This window comes from Plectropomus leopardus, chromosome 8 (assembly GCF_026936395.1).
Source record: "Plectropomus leopardus strain MGB_pleo_1.0 chromosome 8, ASM2693639v1, whole genome shotgun sequence".
Taxonomy (NCBI): Eukaryota; Metazoa; Chordata; class Actinopteri; order Perciformes; family Serranidae; genus Plectropomus; species Plectropomus leopardus.
Window position 1 is genome coordinate 28574174 of NC_142183.1, and position 12520 is coordinate 28586693.

At 40.3% G+C, this 12520-nt stretch overlaps 1 protein-coding gene across 1 annotated transcript; it reads left to right on the plus strand.

Annotated features, from left to right (window-relative positions):
• The first annotated feature begins 1118 nt into the window (after positions 1–1118).
• hmgn6 (high mobility group nucleosome binding domain 6) lies at positions 1119–4957 on the plus strand. The gene is made up of 6 exons (XM_042493552.2): positions 1119–1274; positions 2234–2260; positions 2438–2464; positions 3677–3724; positions 3810–3929; positions 4039–4957. The coding sequence occupies exons 1-6, from the start codon at positions 1260–1262 to the stop codon at positions 4084–4086; spliced, it is 285 nt and encodes a 94-aa protein (XP_042349486.1). The 5' UTR covers positions 1119–1259; the 3' UTR covers positions 4087–4957.
• Positions 4958–12520: the final 7563 nt, after the last annotated feature.

Genomic DNA, 12520 nt, shown 5'->3' on the forward strand with positions numbered 1-12520 from the left:
ATAAATATGTCTTCATCCTACAATTAAATTAGTTGTCAAGTTTTCCTTCTTATATAAAGTTGAACATCCATCCATCTGGTATACATACAGTTATAAAACAAATGACAGATTATTTATTCTAATAATTCACAGAAAGTACAAGAATATTATCATGAAAATACTCAAGTGTTATTTGTTTAAATGTGCTAGTGTATTGTGGTATGTGTATTTTATCATATGTATTGAAATACGTGTATTGTGGCATATGTACTGTAGTCTGTGTATTGTGGTATATGTATTTTATTGTGCCTCCCATGGTTATAATGTATTATGATGTTTGAAACTCCATATTTATTTAACACTATAGGTCTGTATGTAAAAGCCCAACTAGGGACAAGATCTGTAAATTAGCAATAACTATAAACTCTTTGTGCAACACATCAGTTTCATACTCTGTATTGGAAGTATTGCATCGTCCCTATCAAATAAAATACATTTAAATTACATTTCAAGGCTAAACCTCCCCAATGTCTCTTTTTTGTGGGATATATTTATATTTAGGATTTTAAAAGAAAACCTCTTTGACATAAGACAAAATTTGTCCCCAAATAACCAAGCTCTCTGCCAGTTGCTTTCTGCAGCCACATCATTAGACGGGCTTTGTGGGCCCCCTGCAGGCGTCTGGGGCAGACGGCGCGAGGCTTTTCTCTGAAACGAATTTAGGAAAGCCGACTGACAAACAAAAAAAAAATGTGTCGGAGAGGAGTGGGCGCCATATTGGACTCAAACACGAAGTGAATTTATGGTGAAATTTGTGCTCGCTGGCCGCTGCAGATGTGCGCACTGCTTCGCATGGCTTTACCGTGCTGCACGCCCCCGGGGCCTGTATAACGGTGCACAGCGGCCCGGCGCGCGGCCTCTCTCTCGCTGTAATTTAACACACTCGTGTGAAGGCAACATGTCCTCGCTCGCGGTCCTTTCATTCTTGCAGGCTTCCTCCCATCTCTCCCTGCAAGGAGCCACTCGCGCAGACCTTAGAACATCACCGGCTCCAAAATTCCAAGTGTTCTGCAGCCCCGAATGGCGTCACCTGATTGGCCGAGAGCCTATCAATCATGCCTTTAGCCGCACCCCTCCCCCCATTCAACCACTCGCCTCTCTGTTCCAGTGTGTTTACTACACTGCCGAGCATAAGGGAGACACTCGTCTTCACATGCACTGATCCCACTAAGAAAAACAGTTTTTAGTTGTATTTGTAAGAAAACCTCCAAGAGATCAACATGCCCAAGAGAAAGGTACGTATTTTCAAAATAATAAAAATAGTTTGAGGGAGATATCAGCTATTAATGCATTGCAAACGATTGTGAAGACATCCCTCTGAGACATTACTTAATTATAACGTAATGGATAACCGTTGTATGTCGCTGGGAATTTTTGCCTAGTTTCTAGATATAATGTCCATTTTTTATGCGTAAGAATGAATATTTTCCCGCTCGGACACGGCCTTAAAATCGTGGTTTCTTGCAAGAGCCGCTGTCCTTTGGGGAGTCAGAAGTCTCTCTCGGTCTCCATGCAGTTAAAGCACAAGCAGCAGCCATGCTTTGCAGCTCTTGTCCACCTTCGTCGCCGACCTACCGAGAACAAACGCTTCACTTATCGCGGTTTCGCCACCAAACCGGCCAAAAGTGCCACCAGAAAATGCTTTAGTGCCTTTACTTTGCATTTTGGCCGCGAAAACAAACACTCGCCGTCGCGTTTCGATAAAATTATCTATTTTCTCTCTTTGTTCATAGTCCCAAATGGCTGCGATGACGTGGCTCTGCCGCCGGGTGGCGCGCGTGAGCACCAAGCAGGTCCCTCCCCCCTTCTCAAAGACTCCCGCGCCAGCTTTCAAATCTGAGCTTCATGCATTGAATGAGAGAAAGAGTCGGGGGAGTGAAAGGGAAAAGCAGGGCCTGGGCCCTCAAAATATGGCTCCAGAGGCCCACATGGCTGAGCTCTCACAGCCTATCACTGAAATCACGCTTTTCCGCAACATTTCCGGGCTGTAATCCTTTAAAATGAGCTGTATTTGAAATAAAATTTTGTTTTCGTGTGAAACCAAAAAGTTTTTTCAGCAGGTCTGTAATAACTTGTAATATGTGCCTGAAGCATTTCTCAAATGTTTCTTGTTAATTTAAACGCAGTTTCACCATGCAGTGCCATTTACTTTTTAATATTTTCAATTTTAACCATTTGTGTTTTTGTTTTTCAGAGTTCGGGAGCAGCAGCCGATGAGGAGGTAGGGGGGCGTGCACCAGTATGAAACATGTCGTACATATGATTAAAATTAGATTTTTATCAGTATGTGGGACACATGAGGGCATTATCAGGATGAAAGCACCAGTATTGAATTCAAATTGTGTGTTTCCTGAATACAATTTTAATCAAAATAATCACTGTCTTTGTTCTGTTTCAGCCCAGGAGATCAGCTCGGTTAGCGACGGTAAGAAGACACAAACAAACTCAGCAAACTCATTTACATGATCAAAATCAGTTATAAACAAGTTACTCATAGTAGAATGCTTAAAAGTAGTCGCACATATATATTACTAATGACATAAAGCAATATTTTGCTCTCAGAGAAGCAAAAAAAAGATAAAAATAGGTTTTCTTTTTAAGAAGACATTCACATACTCAACCAATTCATTTACATTAACAAATACAGTTAAAAAGCAGGTTAGTCGTAGTAGAATGCGTAAAAGTGGTTATACACGCGTTGGTGATAAGAAAAAGCAATATCTTGCTTTCAGAAAAGCAAAAGCAATATAAAAATAGGTTTTCTTTTTAAGACGACATACACAAACTTAACCAATTCACTTACATTAACAAATTTGGTTAAAAACAAGTTACTCGTAGTTGAATGCGTAAAAGTACCTGCACACAGATATCACTTATTAGATAAAGCAATATTTTTCCTTTTATATAAGCAAAAATAATATAAAATAGGTTTTCTTTTTAAGAGGACATGCACAAACCAATACATTCACATTAACAACCTCAGTAAAAAAAAAAAAAAATCAAGTAACTTGTAGTGGGATGCTTAAAAGTTTTTGCACACATGTATTACTTATTAGATAAAGCAATACTTTGCCTTTAGAGAAGCAAAAACATTAAAAATAGATTTTTTTTTAAAAAATAAAATGCTTAAGTTTATTTCCTAGCAATGCCAACCTTCAAAACATGTATATTTTACATTGTTAAACTTAAAAATGAGCTCAGATTGTTTAAGCAGTGAGTTTGGTAGTAATAAAGTTGTTAGAAGTAACTTTAAGATAATATAATGTCATATTATAAACGATTGAGGACGGATTTTGCGTGTAAAAACTTTAGAGCTGATACAATACATACTTAATACCAAGAGAAGGGGTAATAAGAGTGCCTCCGATTTTTTTCTTTTAGTATGTTGTCTAAATTCCTTAATCAAGTCAGCTGGGAGCAATCATGTAAATATTATAACCCCTAATATTAAAAAAAGTTTCTTTGGAGGGAAAATGTTACACATAGTTCAGTTTTCAGTCGTTAAAAATGTGTTTTATATGAGAAAAGTCTTCTGGTAACGTTTAGAAATCCAAAAAGTATTGAAAATGAGCAAAGAAAGCCCTAACATAGAGGATGTGTTGCAGTTTCTTGATCTTTTTCCGTTTCTTTGTCGCAGAAACCGCCTCCACCCAAGCCGGAACCAAAGGCCAAGAAGGCAGCAAAGGTAAGCCCTGATTCTGAATATAAGCCACAGGTAGTGTGTGTGATTATCCAGCCTGCTAACGGCTCTTCTCGCGGCCCCCCTGCAGAAAGAAAAGGCTGTGAATGACAAGAAGGAGGACAAGAAGACCAAGAAGGCAAAGGAGAACGCAGAGGTGGAGGCAAACGAGGAAAACCACTCTGAGAACGGAGAGGCCAAGACCAACGAGGTGGGTGGAACTAAAAAGAAAAAAAAGTGGTGTTTTAAACACAGTGTTTCAACTTGAGATCTTAAAGATGGAGAAGACAAAGTTTTGACCTGTCCGCCCTGTCCCGCAGGTGGAGGCAGCCCCAGAGGAGGCCAAGGAGGAGGCCAAGTCCGAGTAGCACCACTGCCCAAGCTTCCTCCTCCTCTACAATCCCCCCCATTCCCACCCCTGAACCCCCTCAGCCAGCCAGCCAGCCCCCCAAGTCTCTCACATGGTTTCCCTCCAAGGCGTATTGTTAACAGAGGAATATTTTTATCAATGATTTTATAAGTATCCGTACAGATTTTTAGCACAAAACGCAAAGCTGATTATGGAGCGCCTTGCAGATTTGCAGTGGTCATATCAAGTGTCTGCAAGCAAGATGAACACACTAAAATCTTTTTTAAATGGCATTTCATGATTGTTGAAGGCTTGTTTGGTGTAGAAAGTGCGTCCCTTGCCGGATTGGCTATGTTGTGAGTTGTGTATTCCTGTGTTTTTCCTCCTTCCCCCTCCTCCTCCTCCTCCTCCTCCTCCTCCTCCTCTTCTTCCTCCTCCTCCACAGATTAGACCTTCCTCCCCCTTACAGTTCAGCCTTTATCCATGTTTTATTAACGGTTCAGCCATGTTAATGTGGGTGATTCTTTTAGACCTCTAAATGTGCAGTGAGTTCCCTTTGCTTCTGTCTCTTGTTTTTTTTTTTTTTCCATTGAAATTGTGTTTCAAAAAAAAAAAAAAAAGCGTGTTGAAGCGTGTTGTCCATAAGAAAGAGGAAGACGAACATGTGAAACATTCCGGGAACAGCGATGGCCTCCGACCTGTCTCCTCGACGGCCCTGCGTGTGAAAACAGCTCCTGCTCCATCCACGCTGTCATGTCAGCTTTTCTAAACACTCTGGTTTTTTTAGACGAATGAATTTGGAAACCCTCTCTGACAAATGCAGGTGTCTGGTCCCTCTCTTATGTTCTGAAATTCTCTTAATAAAAACAAGTCCTGGGAATTTTCCTCGATATCATGCGTCTTGAGTTTGTTTCTTTGAGAGTGATGGTGATAAAGCTTCCACATTTACACCATGATAAGCCAGAAATGAACGTAAAAAATGTTTGTTAACTTTATCAAGCTTCAATCTATAACTTTAGTAACCTTGGGTTATGGCGTTTGATAGCCAGACTTAAATTCCAGTGGTTTTGCAAGAAAAAGCTACAATGTATCATCTCAAAATGAAAATTTAAAGCTATTTTGAAGCCTTTAAATCTGTAGGTATAATGCAGTCTTCATAATTAACCATACATGAGAGCTCTTCAGTGTTAATCTGTATAGGAAGGTGGAAAATCTGACTTTAAAAGCACATGTTGCATCCTTTTTTCCTTTTTAATCCATTCAAGACATAAAACAGGCTTCAGACATCAGCATTGACCTCTGGCTAAATGATACAAGTCTGTAATGTAATTTAACTGTTGACAAATCCAGCCTTTCCTCTGAGACTGCTGCCGTGGGATATTCTCCAAGGAGGCATTTGCATTGTCAAATTAAACAGCGGAAGTTTGCTGATCCTCCATACTGTATGTAGGTGGGTACTTGTCAGCTGAGGATTTAAACCAACAGGATTTACCTCACAGATCTGTGGCTGCAGATCCACAGGGAGGTCAGCAGAAGGTCAGTCAGGACACTATTATAAGATTTCCTGGTACGGAGAGCAAGTCTCATATTCTTCATCTTTAAAGAATATCTCAGATATATTGCAAATCACTGAAACGCTCAAATGAAGCGCTTTATACTCAATACAGACCCCCTGTATCTTTTACACTGCTGTCTTGGAGCCATCACAAGACAGAGGTGAAGTCACAGAGCAGAGGCCTGCACCCACTGAGGGCACAGACAGTGTCTTTATTCCCCTTTAGGCATCACACATTCACATTTAACTCTACATGAACTCGAGCGTGAGCGCCCTGACCCACATCCACCTCAGCCCTCACACATATCATATTTATTCAACACATAAATAGAGCTCCATGTTTGCAGCTGCATGCATCAGTTCATGTTAGAAGCCTGGCAGGAGCACACATGAGGAAATGCATGGTAATTAAGCAAACAACATGAATGGATCTACTTTTTGTGGGCTTTTGTGCTGCGTGCACTTGCCCCCAGCACTGACAGACAATGTGAATGCATGTTTACTGAGTCCTTTGAAGCTAAAAATCTCATTTGATGTGCGTTTAAATATGCAAATTAACATGTTGGATTATATGTTGCAAACAATTTGCAATGCCCTTTATAAGTAAAAATTTTAAAAAAGATTAAGATTAATGTGCAGCTGACTGCAGCAGGCCTTTTTTCTTGCAGACGAGCGCCTATGAGTGTTCCCTTTACTATGAATCACTGCTGGCATTTTGCACAGAATATGGTGCTATGTTGCTTTTCTTCCGCTGTTTTGTGCAGCACTTGCAGCCCCTCTGACCTGCATTGTCATGGCCGAGCAACGGGCTCCATTTTGTCGATATTTTTTTGTTGTGTGCAAATCGTTATTGCAGCGCTCCACCGCTAGATGGCAGACTTGTCTTGACTTAAATCCTGCAAACACAGAGAAGCTTTGCACATAGAAGCCCGAGCTCTGATTAACCCTTTGAAACCTGAGCAAAGTGTCTTTATTTCTCTTTATTAAGTAGTAAATTAACAAGAAAAGGCCCAAAAATGAGCAAGCAATGACTGAAAATTTACAAGAAAATTGCAAAAAAAAAGCAAAGAAAAGAAAAGAAAAAAAGGAAAAGAAACTGACCTGACGAAAAATGCTAGTATAGTTCTAAATTTATAACTATCCTATAAGAATTACAAATGCAGTTTTTTGGACCCCCCCATATATTTTATTTTTTGATAATGTAATAATCCCCAGATGATAGTAATCCTCAAATTATTTTCTTGTCACTTTTTACTATTTATTTATTTATTTATTTTGCAATTTGCAGGACATTTCTTGCCATGTTACTCATTATGTTTTTGGGGAAAAGTTCATAATTACGTGTTACAAGAAAATGACCTGAAATTTAAAAAAAAAAATAGAACAAAACAAAAGCAAAAAAATAAACACATAATAAGAAATATTATTATAAATATATAGTTTTCTGGACATTTTTTCTCATTTTTAAATTATTATCCATCTGTACTATAATAACTTTTCTCTGTCTAGTTTATTGCCTCGTTAGCCATGTTTTCAAAAGAAATCAAACCTAGTTGCTCAGGTTTCAAAGGTTTGAATGCATGTGACAGGCGTCTGAACACTGCACAAGAAAACTGATGTTGTTCCAGGTTTCAAAGGGTTAACCTCAGATTTTATTAAGTGACACATTAAAAGTGTTATTATTTTTCCCCAGGCATATTACTAGGAATCAATGAATAATAGGGGAAAGATCACAGGTTGCATCATGAAAAGACACTTCAAAAGTGGATCCCTGCAGGCTTTCCAAAAAAAAAAAAAAAAAAAAATCCCATTTCCTCTTTCATTCACATATTTTCTTTTAATCCTGTTATCTGTTTGATTTAACCTGTATTCAGCCAGACAGGTCAATCTCAAGCTATGAATCCAGCATCCTCTGTGTGAGATCTATTGAGTGCAGTGATGTGAGGGGTGGAAACTAAAGGAAACACTTTATTGAAAGTTTCTGATCTCTCTTTTTTACGCACCACCTTCTTTCATCTGGTGCTATTCCTCCTCTCCTGCACCTTCATTGATCCATCTATTCATCCTGTCTCCTGTGATCAGCCCTCTAGACTCTTTAACAGCTTTGATACTGAGATGCAAACACACACACGCGCAGACATACAGTCCTCTTCTCCAGGCAGCCTGACATCAAAGAGCTAATTACTCCAATATTATTTTATCTTTTCGTCGGTGCATGTTGCTGCCTGGACTGTCTGAACTCAATGTTTGTCTGCCTGCTTTACTGTCTGTCTGACCATCTGCCAGTCTGCACTTCATCCTCTGTTCACTGTCTAGTAAATCACAGGGGAGTTGTGTGTGCTCCCCAGCCCCCCCACCCCCAGTGTGCACTCTCATTCTGTCCTCTCTAACTCTCTGATGGGTTATGATATGTTGACTAAAATAGCCCCCTTTCCCTTTTTAAACATGCGCATATCCTATTCTGTCATCCCACGCGTTTCCAGTCTCCTCCCTGCGCTCATCCATTCACATCCACTGTCCACATCACTCTGGTCAGGGTCTAGCACGCATGCAGGGCGGAAAAAGACCGTGCGTGTTTGCACACACCCTGCCATGTGCGTTGGTGGTGTGTAGTACCAAGAGGGGGGGTGGGGATTCTCTGCGTAAAAGATGAGGATGACCTTTTACGAGGAAGTGATTTAAATGATGTCCTGTCGTCACCAGGGATACCAGTGTGTGAATGTGGATGAGCGTTTGTTGTGGAGAGAACGTCACACTTTGGCACATGCTCACACACATACACAAGTTGCCAACAGGTACATATTTTTATGCAGAAAAAGTCAAATATCCTCCCTGCAGACCGGACCTTGGTGATGCTTGAAATGAACAGATGTTCAGTGGCAGGGTTCTCTGCTGTGCTACTCTGAGAGGATGCTGCTGTCTGGCTGTCTTAAATTGTTTGTGTTCGACTGTCTTGTTTATCTGCGAGGCTGGCTGCACCCTACGGGGGTGGGATGTACAAGAGCGAGTGAATGGGAAGAGGCAGGGTGAGAAGGAGAGGAAGAGAAAGTACCGGGAGGTGAGGAAGAAGACGAGAGGGAGAGGGTGGGTGCTTGGGGGGGGCTGGATGCAGATGGGGATCTATTCTCTCCGCGCACGCAGACAAGATGGAAATGAGTGGGCGTCTGTGACGTCAATCAGTGTAGACACACACACACACACACACACACACACTTACACACTCACGCGCGCGCGCACACACACACACACACACACACACACTGGCACACACACAGTGAGACACTCCCCTCCTCTTCCAGTCCCATGCTAATACATGCTTCACTGCAAACAGCAGCAATGCCACGGATCACAGGCATAAACATCAGCACCCCCGACCCCCCACCACCACCAACTAATACTAACATACGCACACACAGACACGCAGATCTGATTTTCATCTCTGACCCAGCTGATGATGTCACACTCTCTGTCATCCATAGTTAAAAAAAAAAAAAAAAAGAGAACAACACTTGTCTATGTGCCATAGACAGAATTAGTAACCGGAGAATGTCAGTGTTAAAAGTTTTCATCTACAGGTAAACATGTAGCTTCATTCACAGGGTAAAGACCCATGAGTCAGTAGAGATTATGGTTATTGTACATACATAATACATGGTATATAACCCCAAGTGGTGTAAGATGTACTTGATCTTTTACTTTGCTGTAGCCAAAAAAGCAGTGTTAAACTCCTTTACTGGCACACATGGGACTGAGGACCCAAAAGCTGCTGGATAAAACGGATGGACGGTTAGAAAAAAAAAGTTTATTATTACAGTAGTGAAATGTACAGGAGAATGATAGCTGATGGCTAGATGGAAATGCTGGCAGAGATCACAAAGAGGTCTAAGCAAAAAACACACAAACAGGTAAGTCGGCAAAAAAATGGAAAAGGTCAGAAACTGAACTTGACTTGGCTTGCAACAAACTGTGTTTGGCAGCAACTGGGCAGGGAACGGTTGTGGAGCTGGCCCTCTTGCAGGTAGCTGGCTTGATTGCAGGCAGGTGTGTAGATTGATGAGTGCCACCAGGTGTGTAGAGTGAAGGAGTGTAGACAAGAGGTGGGGGGAGTGGGAACCAAAACACAACAGGTACACACCAAACACAGAGAAGTGATGGAAAGATAAAAGCACACTCATGCAGACACATAGGAGTCACCTCGGGCTGGTTGTGACATTTACAATCCTTGCATTCAAAATCATACTTGTTCGTTAAGTTCAAATACTTGTTCTGCAGGAAATGAACCCAATGTTTATAGGTCATTAACATATTGCAATATGTATGGTGCTGATTGTGAACAACGATGCAAAACTCCTAAAACTGAATTTTATTGTTGTAGGTAGTTGAGATAGAATTACTATTAAGTACTTTGTAACTGGTTCAGTCCAGTTGTTTCAGTTCAGATATATTTGGGGGGTCATGGGATGATTAATGGGGAAGGGAAGAAGAAAACAAAGTTCTGATGCACACACTTGTATTGTGTTTTTATTTTATTTTATTTTATTTATATATATATATGTGTGTGTGTGTGTGTGTGTGTGTGTGTGTTTGTGTATGTGTTCAGGAATTTTCTTAAAAATGTGCTTCTTTGTACTGGATTATTTGACCTCTTCTGGTGTCCAACAGTTGAGGAGCTAAAGGGGTTGTCTGAGAGGCTTTTTAAAGTAAATTGCCAAACTGCAGTCAGTTACTCCCTCTGAAGTGTAGTGAGCAGAAATATAAAGGTACATGAAATATAAATAAAAATACCTCAAAATTGTACTTATTACAGTAACTGAATAAATGTACCTGGGTACTTTCCCCACGGATAACCCCTTTAAGATCAAACGTGTATCCTAGCGATTTAATATTGCACCTCCATAAAGTTCAGGGACTTGCGACAAATTTTTACAAAAGAATGGTCAAAAATCAAAGCAGCAATAGCCAAGATATTTTGATTTTTAGGTTATAGTATGGCAATCTGCTTGAATTCCCGGGGCATCAAATACAGCAGCTTTGTCAGAGGTCGACGGTGTCTGATTCCAAAGCACAAGGGACCCTTTAGCATCTATATGAAATGTGCCAGGGTTTCAGATAACTCCAACAAAAACACATCCGCAGCACAAAAAGCGAGAAAGTTCAAGTAAGGTGAGAGGGAGGTGTTGAAGAAAGAACATTTCTTTCAGGTCCAATTCTGCGGCTGGTTCAGATGAGTTTTTAGTCAGTACACAGTGAAGACAGAAGTTCACAACAAGGGTGTAGAATTCTTCAAACATTCAGAACATTTTATAGTGTTACATCAAGATTAGACCAAAACAATGTGTTGTAGGCTGATCCAATCAAGAAGTGTGATTAGAAGGTGAATAGAACTCACAAAACTCTGAAGAGGCTTTTAAGCATTACAGTCTGATTCAGTGGGACCTAATCCCTTCAACACCTCTCCTATTGTAATATCTCTGTCTGCATCAGGGATTTCTAGTTCATTTAATTTACATATAAGCAAATTTGCAAATTAGATAGCACTCTTCCTATGACTGGCTACTAGTTATTACCTTCATTGGTTGGATTGGTTAGGTATAAGCAGCGGAGTGGGATTGGTTAGGGTTAATCTAAGAATTGGTAAGCCAATCAAAGGCAGAGTAAGCTGGGCCATTCCTTTGCTGGAAACACACATTCAAGAACAGTTAAACTGTTAGGTAAAATGTTTTCTTCTACAGAGGGTTAGTTGATGGGTTGTCAAACACACAACCTTCACCTGGGAGACCAGGGTGACACTTTGATTTTTTTGTAACTGTTAGGTAGTCATTGTCATGTGACATAGGCCTACATGTCACATGACACATGTCTGCTGACATCATTAATTTTCTGAAGTGATGCAACAAATGTACTTATTTTAACCTAAACCATAATTTCTTTTTCCTAAACCATAACCAAGTTTTTGTTCTCCTAAACATAAGTACTTTTGGTGACAAAATCTATGTTTCCTGTGCTTATTTTGAAAATACGCTGCATATAACAAGCAGAAACTGATATCCTTTAACATCCAAAACTGACTGTAGAGAACTACCCAGAGCATCAAAGTTTGAAGTATATGGGTAACTGATAAAGCTTCCGCATTTGATGAGCTGGGAGTGAGAACCTGTTGGATCAAGCACTAATAAGACTAGATCCTACAATTCCCATAATGCAACTGGATAACATTTTTAATTAAACAGCAAAGTCGTTGAAACTCCACACCCTCAGTTTGTAACATCGACTCGCTGTCAAAAATTTAAAGTCTCAAGCCCAAGCTGAGAAAACTCTGATGACATCACAATGACATCATCAAGGTTACTTTATACTCCTTTAAACCCTCTGAGGACATTATACAACTGTCCTCTCATGACAAATAAACTGATTCGTATATGCAAAATCAGTGGAATGCCCATTTTAAACACCAACCTTTATTTGAAGGTCTTATGAAGCATTATCTATGCAGGAGGTGGCACATGGACTGCTGTGTGAGGTAAAATAATTGGTTAATGTCGACACCAACCAGCTGCATGTACAGCTGTGCTGCCTCAGTATATTGTGCCCCTCACTCTGTTGTAAATCTGCCTTTCTATCCGCCTGATTGATCGCTTGTTATGTAAGCTTTGTCTTTGTCACATGGCTAACATTATGATCCATTATGCTGCATTTAGTTTGCATAATTAACAAAGTAAGGTCTCAGTGACCCACAGGTTCCTGAATGGATTTAATACCAAAGAGAGAAGCAGAGAGGAGGCACAGACACCATTCAGGAAACATTCTCTCGTCTCCCACTGTATTCTGCATCACTGCATTAATTGGATTGATGTAAGAGGAGTTAAAGTAATGACAAGCCTGAAAATAACACAGATGG